Raw genomic sequence first — 18,753 nt, 5'->3', positions numbered from 1 at the left:
GCTGTGGATGATAAGAAACACAGCATAGGTGTACCAAGAGCTCATAGGCTTGAGCAGCATTCTAGCATCATAAACCTTAGCTCTGCATTTTCTCTTCTCATGTTTAAAATTTTGAAATAAAACAGGCTACATATTTTGTGTTTGATAGTAAAGTGCTTTGTCTTCATCTGCTGACAGCAAGAAGTCTTCAAGTAAGTAGCTTAACTTTTGATTCAGTATTCCCCCAGCTTATTTGATGTTAGAAATCTTTTGAGACACATATAAATGTCCCTGGTGATAAAAACACGTACAGCACTTAGTTTTGGAGCCTATCTAGACAGGATTTCAACATGCAGAGTCTATAAGAGCAATGGAAAAGGGAATCCAGGAAGTCAGTTGTGAGAGTTACATGCTGAACAAGGCCTGAACTATGAGAATAAAAGACAGGAAGATTGGGTGAGGCAGGAAAGGTAGAATTAAGAGGTATGAAAGAATGAGTGGAAGCACATGGTGTATGTGAGGAACTGTGCAATATCTTAGAATCATGTTACAAAGGTAAGAAATCATGTCAGGAGAATTCAGTCTGAATTGTACAGCTTTATACAACATGACTGACCTATAAAATAAATGATAACCTCAAAGTTGCATAAAAGCTTCATGTTTAAAATTTTTTTAAATAAAGCTTTGAATTTGTTTTGAAAATAGAAAATTTTGAGATAAATAATTATAGCTGGATTTTCTCCCATATATGGCTGTTGAGTTCTAATGTTACTTGTGGTTTAAACAGTTCAAACATCTGTGAACATTTTAATGTCGGAATAATGCATTTTCCTTATAAAAGTTAATTGAATTATTTTTTTTACTTTGAAATTAATCATAGGATAATCTACCTATGGAAAAAAATCAATTTTTTTTTAAAAATTTACAGTTTGGGTTTTTCCTTTCCAGCATTTTTGCTTACTATAAAATAAATTTTAAAAATGCACCCTTACACCATATAGACATAGATGTATGGTCTGGAAAGATAGCTCAGTTGAAATTGTGAGGTCTTGAGTTCTACCCTCAACATCCGTGAAACCAAAAGCTAGAAGTGGTGGCGTGTACTTAGATCTCATCACTGGACATACAGATATAGGAGATGTCTGGGACTGACTGTCCAGCCAGCCTAGCTTATCTAGTAAGCTCTAGGTGAGAAAAACAGTTGGATGGTGTTTGAGGAATGATAGCTAAGGTTGTCATCTGGTCTCTGCATTAATGGGTACACACAGGCATGCACACAGAGAAAGGAACAGGTACACAAAAAGAAACAGCATGTTGAAACATTTTAAGCATAATTTATATATGTAATCCTAAATGTAATATTCATTTAACTTTTTACTTTGTACAATATAAACATGGCATTTGAAGATTGATAGTCCATTCTGTTAGATAGGCCATTGTTCTATAACTATAGAAAGACTTCAGTTTTTCCAATCATAGTTTTTACAGTTCCTGTTTTCTTACTGCAAATTATACATATTAATCTTCAGAACTGGGATTATTGAATCATAAAGTAGGGATATATTTGCCATTTGACACATGGCAGTACAGTAGCTTCTTAAAAGTAGAGCACTTTATATTTTGCATTTGGAGTCTATTAGAGGTTTTATTTTCTCAGCTTTTGAGGGCAATCATTTTAAAATGACAACAATGCTGATGCATACTTTGTGGGTTCAGTAGTTTATGAATATACTGACTATTTTCTCATAGTTTTAATGGTAAGTTAAACCCATTAAAATCTTTCTGTTTAAACTTTCTGTTTAAACTTGACCTAAGGGTTACTCTTGATATGAAGCTTTTTTTTTTTTAATTTTTTTTGAGGTATCCATCACGAATTGAAAAAATTGATTATGAAGAAGGGAAGATGTTAGTCCATTTTGAGCGCTGGAGTCATCGTTATGATGAGTGGATTTATTGGGACAGCAACAGGTTGCGACCCCTTGAAAGACCTGCACTAAGAAAAGAAGGGCTAAAGGATGAGGAAGATTTCTTTGTAAGTAGGAAGCTTTTCCCATTTGTTGCTTTTAAAGATAAAAAAATGAAAATTTTAAAGGACTATGTAAAATTTAACAGCCTTTTTTGTTAATGAAATGTTTATTATATATGGAATTGATCTTAAAAGTTGTTTGAATAGGATTTTAAAGCTGGAGAAGAAGTTCTGGCTCGTTGGACAGACTGTCGCTATTACCCTGCCAAGATTGAAGCAATTAACAAAGAAGGTATGCATTTGACATGACCAGAGACTTGAATAGGATTGAGAGAAAATTCCTTTATTTCAAATTTCAGTGAAGGTATATGGCTGTCACATATAACTTGTTTCTTGTTTTATGTTGTTATATGTGGATTTCTTGCTGGTATTCTTTACAGGAACATTTATTAAATATTGTTAAGTATGACATGGCTCATGGCTTCACAGCCTGAATCAAAAAAATCAGGTGTGTTAGTAAGATTTCCCATGAGCCTGGAAATCTTTTAGACAAATAATAATCTTGAATGCTTACTGGTTTTCAAAGAAACAAATCACTGGACACCAAGTGATAGCCTTGTGAGGACATTTGGTCTACTCAGGGGACACCTCCTTTAAGTTGTGAAAGACATATAAGCTAATTAAAGAAGAACTAGAAGAGCTTTGTTTGGGATGGAATAGTGGGGAAATGGTTGGACAGAGGCAAAGATTAATATGTGGAGGACATTGGAATCTCGCTAAAGGATTTGAATTTTATTTGGAAGTGATGAAAGCAATGGAGGAATATAAACTTTGGGTTAAAATTAAAAATAAGCTTGAAAAAATAGAAGGTAAGATACAGGCAGAAAATATATAAAAGGATATATACAGAATTTGGTATGAAAAATAACAGTAGTCTTAATTGATAATCATTTTAAAAAGATCTCAGTCCCATTTATGGTTTCAGTGATTTGAAGCTGCAGATGATATTATGGTTTCATTTCTAGTAGTTACCCACTCACTGCAGGAAGAGGCGAGAGACTGCTTTGTCACTGGGTATGCAGATCATTGCCCCCTTTTTTTTGGGTGCTTACACTTCTATGGAGCTGTGTTCCACCACGAATTTGCTTAAGTATTATGCCTAGGCACCCTCAATGGTCAGTCCAGAGCCTGGCACAGAATAGGTTGGTCAATAGAAGTATGGGCAAAGTGAATCTGTTCTCCTAGGTGCTAAGTCCATCTCACAATGCTCTGTAAAAGCACACAATGCTCTGTAACTAAGATCAGCAGTGTTGAGTGTGGAGTACTTTAGGACTTCCATAATTCATAAGCACATGCTTGTGCAGTTGTGTACATAAATGCACAAACAAACCACAGTCACTGCTTATCCTATTCTATTTATCCATAGGTTTTAAAACAGAAAGTTAAGTTTATATTAGAAATGTGGTGCTACTGGTACAGTGAGTGCTGAGATTTTTGGAGTAGTTACAGGGAGTCTTTAGTGAAATACTAATAGCTATTTTCTTAAACTTTTCACTAGAAGTATTAATTTTGATTTCTATATGTCCCACATAGTAGATAAACCTGCATCTTTCCTTTAAGAGGAAAAATTGGGAGTTGGGGAAACTCCTTGTTCATTATAAAAGCAAAATGAAACTAACTAATGTGGGCATTTAGATATTTGTGATATAGCTTACTTAACTGACAAGAGAGTAGTACAAATCTATGAATTTAAATATGAACATAAATATCTAGGAGGCCATTTATCAACATGACATTTCAGCAAAACAATAAGTTCTCCCTTGAACCTATGATTTTCCTAGGCATGAATCTTGACCATGTTTATGGTACCAGGCCTGAACCTATGGAAAGGCCTCAAAAGAGCAATTGCTTACCACCTCCCATATCCTGTGTAGTCTTGTCCCTATTGCACTAATGAACACATCTTGTTCAGGAGGTTGATATTATGTCATATAGGGTAAGACCATTGATTACTTTTCTTCTCCAGTAACCTGCACATCCCCTCTCCACACAGACAGCAGTAATTAGACTCAATGAGTTATTAAACTATAAAAGGAACATGGAATTTGGAGAAAGATAGGTTATGGGTAGAGTTTGAGGGAGAAAAGTGGTAGGGATATGGATGTGATAAAGATATATTTTATCCATGTATAAAATTTTCAAATAATAAAAAAGTGAAGAAGGGCAGATAGGAAATATGGACTAGAGAGGTCAGAGACATTTTCAGCTTGAGGATGGTCATTGAAAAGTGGTTAGAATTAGGTTCAGTAAGAGATACAGGGAGGCATCCAAGTGGAGGAAATAGAATGAAAAGGGTTGGAGGAATAAAGGCCCTGCCAGTGTATACAGACAACATGGGCTACCCAGGAGTGCCATGTGGGGGAAAGAAATGAAGAAACAGTTGCAGGAATGATGGTAGTACAAGGTATATATACAATTTGCCATTCTTAAAATTTTCCATTGTCCTTATATCCATCCTACTCACTTCATCATTGTTTCATAAGTTGTAGCTTAGGTTTAGAACTTTGCAATATTGAATTATAAAATTATATGAAGATGTGAAGTGAAATTGATTTTTTCAACTTACAAAAAAAGAAATTGTTACATACCATTGGCTTTGGAGTCAACTTCATACCAATTCATAATAATGATCATGTTTCTTCGTTGTACTTTTGTAAAGGCCAGTTACCTACTTAAAGTGGTGTTCCATTTTTCCATAAGTTTAAAATCTACCTGACTTTTCCTATAAACCCTGTTTAATACTGACTTGCTGGCAGGAGATCTGCACAGAAAGTGAGTGTGGTCAGTAAGCAGACCAATGCAGGAAGGGAAAGGCACAGCTGGCTTTCACAGCGTGGTAGAAATTGCTGTTCTGCTTTTGAGCTGAGCACCGCAGTTGCCATTCTCAACTCATTAAGGTGCTTGTGTTGATCTGCAAACAACTCCTATATTGATGCTTTCAAAGTTATTTTCTAACTTAAACTTCACGTATGAGAATATTCTTTTGCCGCTTTAATACTATTGTAAATCTCCCTGAGAAAATGATCCTTATCATATAGTAGGTTTTTCTCTCTGTTACCTACTTTAAAATTGAAAAAGATCCAATTATCATTCCTGTAGAAATACTGTTTTGTTGTAAATAGGGTTTTATTTTTATGAGATAATTTTAAGGATATTATGTCTTTACACAATAAATTTCAAAATTCTTCAGTAAAGATCAAAGTTACATTCAGCTAAGTTATCAGGAATTTGTGTACATTTTAAGGGAAGAACTAGTTCATAATTGTTTATAGATGGAGAGAGAGAATATATTTAATAACTCAGTGGAGTGCTTACAGGAGATTATGCCCATATTAGTGCAATCACAAAGCATCCTTTTACATCATAACACTATTGTTAGACCCCCAAATGCTGCTATAACGTTGCATGATACTTTCTAATTACTCTGACTGCTCCTATTTCAGGAACATTCACAGTTCAGTTTTATGATGGCGTTATCCGTTGTTTAAAAAGAATGCACATTAAAGCCATGCCTGAGGATGCTAAGGGGCAGGTAAGAATGTTCAGTATTCCTGGATATTTAAGGGATATCTTTGTGATCAACATGCATATGTATATATTTTATTAAATGAACTAATTGTAGGGTTATGTGCTGAGAGCCCCAAATAGCAGCAAGAAAGAGAAGCTTAGTATGTAAAATAAATTATACATTTGATTTTTGCTTCTTTGGTTTTAGACCTGCTAAAGTTATAGGTCACTAGTTTCTGTTCCAGGTGAAATCCCAGCATCCACTAAGCTGGTGTTGTCCTATCGACCCAGCTGGATCGTGTAACCAGTCTATGGGAAGTGAGGTAAGTGCCTTTTTGCTTTTAAATTTTGTTTTGTTTTATCTGGTATATAGTCTTATTTAGAAAGATAATTTTTAATATTAAATTTTACATAAGTTTCTTATCTTCTTCTTTCCTTCTACAAATCATTGTTATTCACCTTTCTTAAAAGGCGCTTACCTGACACTCTGTAGGCTGTTTCAGGTAGGGCTCTCTGAGTAGCATAATGGAAGCAGTACATTCTATGCTTTGCTACTGCTCAAAGCAGAAATAAATGGTGAGCAAGAGTCTAGGATGGAGAAAAAAAAAGCGTTTCATTAAGCTTAATATGCTTCCTCAAACATTGGAAAGAAAGGTGCCATTGGAACAAAAACTATTTTCTTTTATGTTCTGCTGTTATTTGGGATTTTCAGCACCTGAACCTACAATTAATTTAAGAACTTGAAAGTAATCAATGAAAATGTCTAATGTGAAAATATGTTCCCTATTTGTTCCATACCATGTAACAAAAAATGTTATCCTTAAGTATGTTAAAAAAGTCATATGGTTAGTTTCAGTTAGGCATAAGCATTTTATGGCCTGCAAATGTCTAATTTCACAATTGAAATAATTATATTTGAGTATTCTGAAAAGTGTGATTGCTTCTGAAATGATCAGTTTTATATGTGTGTATATGTAAATGCAATTTAAAGTTAAAATACTTTCAATCAACAAGTCACTTTGTGTCCTCCTTGTGTTTGTATTAAAAATATTTTTTAAGCATCTAGTAGTAATCTAGTAGTATCCTTTTTTAGTTACTGAGTAGGAAGACTGATCAAAATATTGGGAGCATAGTTTGCTCCATAACTTTAAACCAATTTCTTCTTTTGCTTTAATATTGTGACTCTGTTACTGTAGTTATTCAGATGTCATGAAATGACACTCTTATTTTGCCTTGAAATTTTTCAAGTGGTCTCTTGAGGGAATTTGGTTTGTGGTTAAATAACAGGTTATAGAAATTATATTTGTTGAATGTGATCTTTGGAAGTATTTAGTCACACTACAATGCGCATTAACATTAAGATCAATGCCAAAATACAAAACCACTTAAAGAGTACTTGATTGGCAATATATTTCTTTGAATTTTTCATTTTCCTTATAATTTGTAATTATATGTAGATTAAAATATTTACTGAATATTTTTATAAGTTATTTTATGAGTTTTTCCCCAAATGGGTATTTACTTTCCCTAGGAAATACAATAAAACAGGTAATTAGGAAAGCCTAAGATTTTTTTTTCTAGAATTTGAATACTTTAGGAATATGAAGAAAAGCTTCTTACACTAACTTAAAAAAGAATAATTCATTGAATAAATGTACAATGGAAATGTTTTCCCTAAATCCTCTTTAACACCTGAGTAAGATGAGACATTAATAGCAATTTTATGTAAGTTAACTTCCAGATTTGTTTTCTTAAGCTTAAATAAAAGTCCTGATGCTATTGTTGTTGACTTTGAGGCGGTTGGTGCTATTCCCTCCTCTATGTCCCCCCTAGTCTATTGATAGGGGGGTCCTTCTCCCCACTGTCTGTCCATAGCCTATCAGGTCTCATCAGAACTCTCTGGATCTTCTTTCTCTGCGGCCTACACCTCACCAGGGGGAGGTGATTAAAGAGTGAGCGATGGAGTTCATGCCAGTGACTGCTTCTGCTCCCCTCAGTAGGGAACCCCTATGGAGACTGAACTCTCCATGGGCTACATCTGAACAGGATGGTCTAGGTCCTCTGCATGCATGGTCCTTGGTTGATTCATCAGTCTCTGCAGGGGCCCCTAGGCCCACATATTTTGGCTTTGTTGTTCTCCTTGTGTAACTCCTGTCCCTTCCAGGTCTTTCTGTCTCCCCCTTCCATGTGATTCCCTGTACCCTGCTCAAAGTTTGGCTATGAGTCTCAGCATTTGCTTCCATACTCTGCTGGGTAAAGTCTTTCAGAGGCCCTCTGTAGAAGGCTCCTGTCCTCATCCCTGTCTTCTACTTCCAATGTCTGTCCTGTTTGAAATGTAGGCCTTCATGTACTGTGTTTGCAGACATTGACCTCCACTAGGAAATATGGTATGGTAGACATAGTTGACTGTACAAACTAAGATGCCCTGTCATTATCAGTATCTTTTATATAATTGTGAATGTCTTAGTAGTATTGATCCATACTTATGAAGCTGACATTTCCCAGGATAGAGAACAGTTCTCACACTTAGTGTCATACTACTTGCTGTTCTCCGTGATTTCCCACTTGTACTAAGCATAGCAGCAGTAACTTCAGAACAAGGAACTGAGGTGTTCATTTTAAATTTGAAGTCTATAAGCACAGCCTCACACTCCATTCTTTCTGAAAGTTTGTTGATATAAAGTATTGATTGAAATGCACTGAAGATTAGCCTTTAAATCGTGTGTAAATCCTCTGCATTTCCCATTTTTGCTATGTTACATCTGTTGATTTACTGATGTTAGCAGATGTTATTTTGAAGGTAAAAAATAACTTGAAATGGAAATTACCTCTAACTACGTCTAACATTGCTCTGATGACAACTAAAACAAACTGGAGCCACATTCCTTCTTCTAATAATTTTGTAAACATACATTCACTCTGCATGAAGCACTTCTGGTGTGGTCGTACTTACTCCTCCTCCTTCATTTACTTGGTTGGCCACTCCTTGGTTTTCCTCTGTTGGAGTTACTCTCCTCACTACTTTATTGTGAGCATCAAAGCTCAACCTTTAGTGATAGCAGTCACTAGCTAATTCCTCTTCTCCTAAATCCTTCCGCATGCATCCCCATCCCTGCACACACTGGCTTCTCTGCCTTCCTTTAATATCTTTCATCTTGTTTGCAGTTCTTGCTTCTCCCTTTTTAGCTGTTTTATCTTTTCCAGCCAATTCTCCTTGTCTTTAGAAACCAACTCCAAGTCCATATCCCTGAAATCTCCTATTAGTCTTTCTTTTCAGTCAGAATAAGTCTTTTCTGTTGTCTCATGGTATTTTTATTTTTCTAGTGTGTGTCCTGTCACATCATCCTTTTCTTCTTTTCTTTTAAAAGATGGTCTCATATAGCCTAGGCTGTCCTTAAACTTCCTAAGCTGAAGATGACCTTGAACTTCTGAGCTTCTTAGCCTATTTATACCTTCCCCATCACTATCTTATGGTTAATTTTATTTCTTTATAAATTCCTTGACTAGCCCTTTTGGTTTTATCAGCTTTTGTGTTTTAATGTTAGACTGATACCTGCCTTGTCTTGTAGGGCATTCAATAGGAAATGGGCAAAAAACCAAAATCAAAACAAACAAACAAAAATCATGTTAGGTAGTGACATGATTGTAGATCAATTCAGTGACAGAGGGGACAAAAGTAACTATAGATGCAGTTGTTGCTCATTCACAGGGGCCACTTTACCTTCACCATATATCTCCAGGGGTGAATAGTTAGCACCTATAGTTTTGGTTACATTTGTTAATAGTAGTACTATGTTCATTCATGCAGTTCACTAGTTAAATTCATTTTATTTTGTAAAATTCTTTCCAGTTACTTAAAATAAGAACTATGAATGTTGGGTGAATTTTATTGTACATTTAGACAGTACTTAGGGACAGGAGTAGAAGATTAACTCAATAGAGACATTACAAAAAATGTTTATTTAAAACACCCTTTCTTACTAAAACTTAATATAGCACCACTTTATGTTTCTATAGAGTGTTTAATACAATCACAATAAAGAATTTTGATTTAAAGATGGAAAAAAAATCAAGATTTATTTAGGGTGAGGAAGAGGGCTCAGCAAATAAAGGCACTTGCTGCCAAGTTTGATGATCTATCCTTAAGCTGAATTTAATCCCAGGAACCCACATGGTGGAAGGACTTCCACAAATTTTTCCCACATGCATACTATAGCATGTGCATCCCACCCCCACCACAGACTAAATAAATGTTAAAAAAGATTAATTTGTAACTAACAAATTTTCTTTACTAATATTATAAAGATGTGATAAATTGATCCTAAAGTTTAAATGTTTAACGAGTAAAATAATAATTTGATTTCTAAGAAATTTACTATGAATCAAATGGTATGTGCTTCTTAAAAGGGAAAAGTACCTTGGTCAGTAGTAATAAATTTTTCTCAGTATTCACAAGAGTATAATGTAATTCTCTTTTGTATTATCCACTGTATTTTGAGAAAGAAAAGTAATAGCACTTTTAACTCTAAAACAGTGAAGAAGCATGGGACATAGCATTCCAAATTTTCTATAGGTTTTTTTTAGTTGTGTTTGATTAATTATATAAAAACACGTACAAGGACTATTTGCTATTGAATATTTTTTTCATTTTATAGATGGATTTTTAGTTCATCTTAGTTTATTAAGTTAAAATCTCAGTCATGATGATAATCTGCTACATAAATATCGTTAGCCTAATTTTTACATGTGTGTATGTTTGAGTAGCTGTCAAGATGCAATACATATTTTTATTTATTAATGAAGCTAAATTTGGATTTTTAATACTTCATGTTTTATGTTTTTCCTTTGGAGGACTGGATTGCTTTAGTCAAAGCAGCTGCTGCAGCTGCAGCGAAGAGTAAAACAGGGACTAAACCTCGAACCAGTGCTAACAGCAATAAAGAGAAAGAGAGAGATGGGGGAAAATGGTTTAAAGTACCTTCAAAGAAGGCAGAAACTTCATCTTGCATAGCCACAGCAGAGACTGAGAAGAAGGAAGAACTACCCACATCTAGTGAACCATTTGGTACAAAATACATTCTTATTTTCCTTTCAGGTGACACAGGTAAACTGAGGTAGCAAATAAGCCAAAATCTCTAGGTCAGCTATAATTTTGGACTTAGAATTAAATTATTTGCTCCTAGCATAATAGGGTGGCTGACTACAGTAAGATCTAATGTCAGTATTTGACATTAGCTGCTTTCAGTATTCTTGAGTATGAATTGTTTGGTATTAGTAGTTTTCTGCTTGAAATTTTGGTTTTTAAGGGATTGTGCTGTTTCAATGTGCTACATAGAAGAAGCAGTAAGTTACTCTGTTTGAGCTTTACTTCAAGAATAACTACTTAGTAAGCTTTTATTTCTTTTGTGTCAGTCCAGAAGGATTTGTGTTTGTTTAAGTCATAATGAAGCACTAGATTTTAAAAAAATAATATACAAATGCTTTCACTAATTTGCTATTATTTGTATGTCTTAGTTTTAGATTCCAGACAAACTCTCATATATGTGTTCTGTTAAAAGTAGGACTTCACATAGACAGCGTTCCAAAGATCGTCTTTCCACAGCCAGAGAGCACATTAACAAACAAGAGGAAAAATAATCAAGGCAACTCATTTCAGGCAAAGAGAGCACGACTTAACAAGATTACTGGTAAACTACAATGATTCTTTTGGCGGTTGGGAGTAGGGGGAGCTAGAGGCTTCATGTTAGAGTAGTTTCTTTTTAATAAAGGAGAATCTAACTTTTGGCTCAGTGTAATGAGTTGATTACTTTTTGTCCTTCAAAGTAAACATCTCTCAACACTGTCAGCTCTGTCTGTTATAAAATGTGAAATATAGCACATATTTTGTACCTACCTCACAGGGGTGTTGTGAGGATTAATAAGCTCAAGTGTTGCAAGAGTCTGTAGTCTTAAAATCACTTTATGGTAGGAATAGTTTCTGTCAGGAAAGGTTTATCTGCATTTATTAACTTGTGTTGGCTTTATTTCTATGGCTTTAAATATTCTCACACATAAACAGTCTTACAGGTGACAAGGCTTACTGAAAATGGAACCATTTGTGGTAAAAATATGAATACTTGACTGAATTAAGTTTCTGACTCATTTGTTATTTCCTTCTTTTTTCTTGAGTTTGGTCACAAGAGTACCTTCTAGTAAGGTATCATGTAGCAGTATAAGGGTGATAAAAATACAATCCTAGCAAGGCTACTGCTCACACAAGAGAAAATTGAAGCATTATATACAGAGACAGTCATGTTACACCTGAAAGCTCTAGGCTTTTGGCCTAATATATTTCTAGTATTCAAATGAAATAATGTTCATGATTCATTTTAAAGGGAAGTATAAATGTTTTAATGATTTGGAATCTAATTTTTAAAAACAAAATATTTTTAAGGGCCTTTGGTCTAATAAAACCAAATAAACCTTTGTTGGCACTCATTTAAGTAATTTGAAGAAGATTAGGATTTTTCTTCTTGTTAGATTCTGGAATAAATGTCAGGATTTTTCTTCTTGTTAGATTCTGGAATAAACAGTAAGTTCGTTGTGTTGTGTCTGTTTTCAAGAGGAAACCTACTGAAAGATGGCTGGAGCAGAGGGCTCTTGTGAGCCACTCCATGACAGGGCTCATTGAGGGTTAATATTTCTTTCTGCACTGACGAGATCAGGCTTGTTCTGTCTGACATGGGGTGTATTTGCCCTCAGGACAGGAAATATCTCATATAACTTCACCCATTAAACCTTTTCTTTAGAAATTGTTAGCCTTGGAGAAATCTATAATCTTCTCTAAACTGATTATTGTGGTGTCAGCTTGAGACTTAAGTTTGGGCCTAAAATACAGAACTCAGTGCTACTTGCAGGGCAGTGTGGAAAGCTGCTTCTCACTCATGTGATAAAAAGATTGAAACTGCTTGTTGGAGGATTCAAGACCAAGGAAGACGGAAATGCCACTGACAGGATACAGCTGATTGTCAGCTTCCCAGCATCATGATTTTTTTTTCCTTCAGCCATATAATGTGCTTTTAGTTTCAGCCAAAGTGTTTTCACATATGCCTGCTTCTAAATGCCTTAATGGGAGGATCAAGCTCAACATTTAAAGAAATAACAAATCTGAAAAAAGTCAGCTGAGTCTACATAATGTATTGTCTTTGCATGACCTTGGAGAGACAGTTAAGGATAAAGAACCATTTACCTTGTGCCTCAAATTGTAATCTAGGTTGCTTAGTAACATTTCTGGTCTTCTGTGAAGGTACTTAAGATTTCCTTAGGAATGTCAAATGTGATGGTTAGCAACAGAATAACACATAACCCATGTGAAGCCATTACAGTCTGTCCCTTTTTTTTCTCAGAAGATTTACATATATCACAATTCTTTGAGCATCATCTTCATCATTGCTTTTATTTTTAATTTCATGTCACAAGTATGCCATGCAGAAAGACAGTAGATGTAAGATTGTCTTCAGTAGGTTAACCCGGAGTTTGCTTGTGTACAATGATTTTCATTTGTCATCTGTTAAATGAGAACTGGTGTGAAATAGTCATGTTGCTGTTTCTTAAATTTAAGTTCTGTGTGTGTCTTTTTGTCCTTTACTAGAGAGAAATGGCAAGAATTATGGCAATTTGTTCTTGTTAACTTTTCTCTTTTTCTGCTATTCTTAAAAAATACTTTTACCTGAAGATTCGTGAACTAGCCACTGGATAAGTTTAATTCAGTGTCATGATACATTATCTTACTTCCTTCCCATCATATGCATCCTATGGTGATTCTGACCTGATTGCTGTATAGGGAATGATAAAATGATGAGTTTTTCAAAGTTTGTAACTAGGAAGAAATGAAATTATAGTTGGGTTCTGTATGTGTGTGTGTTCTCTTTGGTTATTGTTTTTGAATATGTAATATGCTTTACTGATAGCTCTATCATGTAGTATATGTATATTCCTTTCAGGTAGCAGTTTTGCACTTAAAGCCAGAATCCCTAACTTTACAAACAAGTTGCAAGCAAACTGAGTTTTAGTAGACTTGAAAATAGTAACTGTTCACAGAGTAAAAGAATAAAGTACATGATATACTCTAATCATTGTAGGCATTATGGGAAGTTAGAAATGTTTGTACAATGTCAGGATTTTTCTTCTTTTTTATTATTATCATTTACTACAATTTATCCAATTTTTATCCAGGCTCTGACCCCCTCCCTTGTCTCCTGCCAATCCCACTCTTTCTCCCTCTTCTTCCCCTGTGCCCCTCCCCTAGTCCACTGATGGGAGAGGTCCTCCAGCTGGAGAGATGGCTCAACTGTTAAAGGATAAGCTCACAACCATAAATGTCAGGAATTTTTGATAATTTTGAAAAAAATGATGATATTTACACTACTAGAGAGAAGTTGATCAGGATTTTTAACCACTTTGTTCTCTGAGCATTTGCCTTTGTATTCTAGGGATCTCTGGCCTCCTTTTTTCAGTGAAGTAGGTCATTATGAAATGACTTTATTTGGTGGTACGATTCATGATGATTTGATATTCTCCTTCTACCTACTGTTTAATACCCTGATGCTGTATCATGCATTCTTTAAGACACTCTTCTGGAGCAAGGCCTATTTGTAATACACTGTTAATAAGTATTTGCAATAATTAAAATTAATTTTATTTGTATCTATTTCATTCAAACTTTCATTTACTCTGGATAATAAATTTCTTCTTAGAATGTTGGCAGGGAAAAATAATTGAATTTAGACTGTCCCTCCAGGCAGAAATAGAATCTCCACACACTTGTTCTGTCATATGTCTGCTTTTGTTTATGCCTAGTAATTCTTTTTAAAGTTGATATGCATGTCAAACATACAAAGTTTATTGTGTGTATTTGAATTCTCTAGATACCAAGTGTATTTTCAAATCTAAGTAAGTAGCTTGTCTTAGCTGCTTCATTATTATCTATAGCCAAATTAAAAGGCTTTTCTTTTTCCAGCAATTATATAGAAATGGCTTTTAATCAATTTGGCCTATACTACTCTAATAGGTTATAGATAGATTGTTTTGTTTCTTTTACAACTTGCACCATATGCTGAAATCTGAGCTTATAATTCATCTTATCTCTTGAATATTAAAAAACATTCTATCACTTCTAGGAAAGGAAACAGTAAGGTTTAGCTAATATAGTGAATGGCAAATATTTTTCATGTTTGAATAGCTTTAAGAAATAGAACTTCAGCTAGGTTTCCTGGCACACTTCTTTTATCCAACACTCAGAGAGGCAGAAACAGGCAGATTGCTGTGAGTTAGAGACCAGTCTGATCTACAAAGTGAGTCCAGGATCCAAGGTTACATAGAGAAACCCTATCTTGAAACACACACACACACACACACACACACACACACACACACAAACAAAAATAGAACTTCTACCCATTTCTTGATGTAAAAAGACTTTGATTCTGTATCATTAACAAAAACTTAAGTAGCTCATTGATTCTCAAAAAATGTTATCTGGAAAAGAAAAGAAAAAAAAAACAGTGAATGCTGTTTTAAATGTTAGAGAAATGTTATATACTACATGTTTTTGTTTATATAAAATATGTTTATACTGAAGTTAAGATAAATTTGTGGGTTAAAAACTTTATAATATAGTTTATATGCCTTTATTTTTCATTTAAATTTATACTTAATGTGATCTGGAACTGGAAGAAACTAGATTGTTATGTCAATACCAGTCACATATGTATCAAAATCTTTGTTTTCCACTGATCCTCTTGATTTCATACTCATCTGTAGTCATTCAGCTTTTTAGTAAAGCCAGTGTGCCTTCTACCTAATGTAATATTTCTGTCTCTTACTACTTTAAGATCATGCGGATATGTGTGTTCCCATATTAGTTACTTAACATCTTCGGGGTAGTTACTTAAGAACAGGCCACATTGCCTTGTGAGTAGCTCTCTGTCCTGTAGTGTTTCAGGGAACCTTTCCTTTCCTACAGACTAATGTTAACAGTTTCAGTAATAAAGGTGTTAAAAATTGCTATAGCAAGTTTACTATTGTTATCACTTATTATTTGTGTTTCATCTTACGAACAGAGTAGCCACAAAAAAGGAATAGTTGTCCTTTTAAAAACCTTGTCTCATAGAAGGTACTGACAGAATGAGCAAAGAATTGTATACAAGGAAATATCTTTATTAATGAAAGCAGAATTTTGATGTTTTGTGAAAATAACTATTATCATAAATAAAGAATTCTGTCTTCTAAAGTCTGGTGTTAGGGCTATATGTTACAAAAAAATAGAGCTTTCCATTTTGACATCATATGTAGAATGAAGCTGTCAGTCCAGGTGTTCTAAGGACCCACACATTCTTTCCCTTCTGTATCAAAGGGTCCATGAGATGGTTTTGAAACTTTTGGAAGAAAATAAGACATAAGTAAGCATAGGTACAAATGAGCAAAGCTTAGGTTAAAGAATGTAAGTGAAATTAAAATTTAGAAATACCTTTTAAAAACTAATAGAATGATATGCTACTCTGCTTTATGAGTATTAGTAATGTAAACCATCTTAATCTGGACTTTGAAGCAAGAAAGTTTATTTTACTCCAGAATAAGTATATGTATTTAAGGATCTCAGAAGTAACATAAAAAAGAAAAAAATTTACCCAACTATGTGAACAACTCTCAAATTTAAGGGTGTTTGCATTTATTAAAAATTAGCATTTGAAAATACTTCCCATATGTGGGAAATTTCAACTGCTAAAATGTTAGAAGTTTGATGGTGAAATGAGTTTTTTTTTTTTTTCTAACAAGCCATTTCTGTACAATTTTTCTCAAGGTTTGTTGGCATCCAAAGCTGTTGGGGCAGATGGTGCTGAAAACAAAGACGACCACACTGCAACAGCTCCAGTGCTGGAGCAGGTATGAACGGTAGCGTTTGATTGTTTCAGATTCCCAAGGGAACGCTCACGGAGCTGCAGTCCCTACATGATTGCAGTTGCCCCTCTGATCAGATATGGGAATAGAGCCCTGACTCATTGATGGTAGATTTTTACCTCTGCCTTCTCCCAAGTATGCAGATAAACTATGGACTTGATTTGCTTACATTTTCCATAGACTGACATTAAAGCCATTGTCTCCAAAATGAGAAGGCCTGGAGACAGGCAGCCCAGGGTATGAGCTTCCAGCTGGACATCTTTAGCTTTCAAAAAGACCCTTACACAAATACTTTTCATTTGTGAGTTAAAACAGGGTTTTTTGACATCCAATTAAGCTTCTTTTATAAGAAGTTTCTTTTATATCGTAAGAGTTGGTGTTGTTAGACTGTTTTATTAATTGATCAATGAGCCATACATTTTTGCTAGGATGTATATTTTACTAACTACAATAAAAAGAGAATTTAAAAAACTTTTAAAGGTCTGTCTTAAACCACCTAATAGAGAAATTTAAAACTGAAGGTTGCAGTTGCTAGAATTGGCCTTGGATACCTTCAACTTCTCACAATACCTGTACATAATAAGTTGTGCATGCTTTTCCATTCTCTAAGGGCTTAACTGCTTAGGCACTCTATGGATACAGTAATAGCCATAACTGGATTTCCTTGGTTCTCCTGTTTTTAAAATCTGAGCCTTAATGTAGTTTCAATATATCTTTTTTGTATAATCTTAATTTTCTTTATTAGTAACCTAATAAAGAAGACTTTAAAATGAGTATCTTTTGCTCTTCTCTATATGTGTTTTAAAGGTTATCCCAAATTTCATTGATATTGTATTGAGTTTTTCAGTGTTTATTCAGGCCTGATTTGAAAGCAGAACATTGTTTTGGTGCCCCCATTAATGTTGTATTAAATCAATAGTCTTTTAAATTGAGATCAGTATGTCAGTGACTCATACCTTCTGTTTTTTTGTGAGCATCAAACGGTTAAGTCTTTTTGTCAGTATATCAACCAAATTTTAGTAACTTTTTTACTGTGTATGACTATAATTCAATGTCCCAGATATAATAAGTATTTTGTACTCCTGCAACTGTTACGATACACTCAGAATGCGATATATCAGGGACTCGGGTAATAAAAATACTTCTGGAAAATTCATTACAATGTCAATCTTCCATTACACATAACCTGTGAGGTAAATGTGATTGTGAAAAGTACATATTATATGTGGAAGTTAGTTTAGAATTCAGAAACCAGTTTGAAGAAACAGTTTTTAAGAGAAAGGAAGGTAGGGTAACTCGGCTGTTTATTTGTACTCCCATAATTTAAAATTTTTGAAAGTTCTTGCCAGTTTTGTAACAGAGACCAATAATAATTAATTGAATCTTTGTAAACTGTTATAGAATTTAAGGAACATCATTCTGTTCCCTCTTTTATTTTGTCATTCAGGTTGATTTCAATGTGAAAATGTTTTGTAACCAAACTCTTAATTTTTATGCTATATGTTAGCCTTGCTTCTAAGCTAAAAAGCCGAGTTATAAAGATCTTAACTATCTCAGTTGGTATAAGCAAGAGATCTAAAAAAGAAGTTTTTATTGTTGCTAGCTTCTGTTGTCCTATGGAGTTACAATGCCAGTTATGACACACTGATAACAGGCCTAGAGCCACATTGCTGTATTAATGAATTTATATTTCTGAATGATTTAAACTGTGGTCTTGAGCCTCATTATCAGATTTTTAGTTATAGATTACTTAATTGTATTAGGGAAATGTCATGTTATATTTACTTTTGGATAAAACTTGCATTTGATGCATAATAATTCAGTAAGGCTTAAATATGTTAATTTGTCCTTGTTTAGAAGTTAAGCACCTTATCAAGTTATTAATTTAAGTTTTAAAATCTTGTTTTATAACTTTGTAACTCAAGAGTAATGGATGCTGTAGTGATGTCTTTCACATATGTGAAGATGAACAATAAAATTGTTTATTTACAAGTAATGGCTCTAATTACTTTCCTGGCAACACCTTTTATGTAAGATTAGGAATACTTTCTATTCTGGAGTTCTTTTTTCAAATAAGAGATCTATTTGCACACATGTATAGTGAAGAAATTCAAGAGTAGAAAATGAAAGTTGAATGAATGGGACCCTTACACAAGGCTTTTTAAGTCAGATAGTTGCCTAGCATGCCATCTGTAGGATATTCAGTGATGCCATATTTACTATCAAATATATAATTTCCCCTGCCAAAATCTGAGTACCTTTTATTTTAATGGGAACAAAATTATTAAGTTATTTGGCCCCAG

At 34.2% G+C, this 18,753-nt stretch overlaps 1 protein-coding gene across 15 annotated transcripts in view; it reads left to right on the top strand.

The window, feature by feature from the left end:
* Positions 1 to 18,753, top strand: part of Phf20l1 (PHD finger protein 20 like 1) — a 76,496-nt gene that overhangs the window by 13,825 nt on the left and 43,918 nt on the right. For 4 of the 15 annotated variants that reach the window (XR_009593692.1, XM_060389331.1, XM_060389332.1 and 1 more), the window contains exons 3-9: positions 1,840 to 2,011; positions 2,153 to 2,237; positions 5,449 to 5,537; positions 5,746 to 5,835; positions 10,364 to 10,577; positions 11,071 to 11,199; positions 16,353 to 16,435. Coding sequence is in view for 14 of the 15 variants with exons in the window: in XM_060389331.1 (XP_060245314.1) it covers positions 1,840 to 2,011; positions 2,153 to 2,237; positions 5,449 to 5,537; positions 5,746 to 5,835; positions 10,364 to 10,577; positions 11,071 to 11,199; positions 16,353 to 16,435 (862 nt within the window). In the remaining variant the exon portion in view is untranslated. Of the gene's footprint in view, positions 1 to 1,839; positions 2,012 to 2,152; positions 2,238 to 5,448; positions 5,538 to 5,745; positions 5,836 to 10,363; positions 10,578 to 11,070; positions 11,200 to 16,352; positions 18,443 to 18,753 lie in introns of those variants that run through there. The other 11 variants (XM_021655124.2, XM_060389337.1, XM_021655121.2 and 8 more) reach the window with 10 other exon arrangements.

This window comes from Meriones unguiculatus, chromosome 8, assembly GCF_030254825.1.
Source record: "Meriones unguiculatus strain TT.TT164.6M chromosome 8, Bangor_MerUng_6.1, whole genome shotgun sequence".
Classification (NCBI taxonomy): Eukaryota; Metazoa; Chordata; class Mammalia; order Rodentia; family Muridae; genus Meriones; species Meriones unguiculatus.
This window is presented reverse-complemented; position numbering and strand designations above follow the sequence as displayed.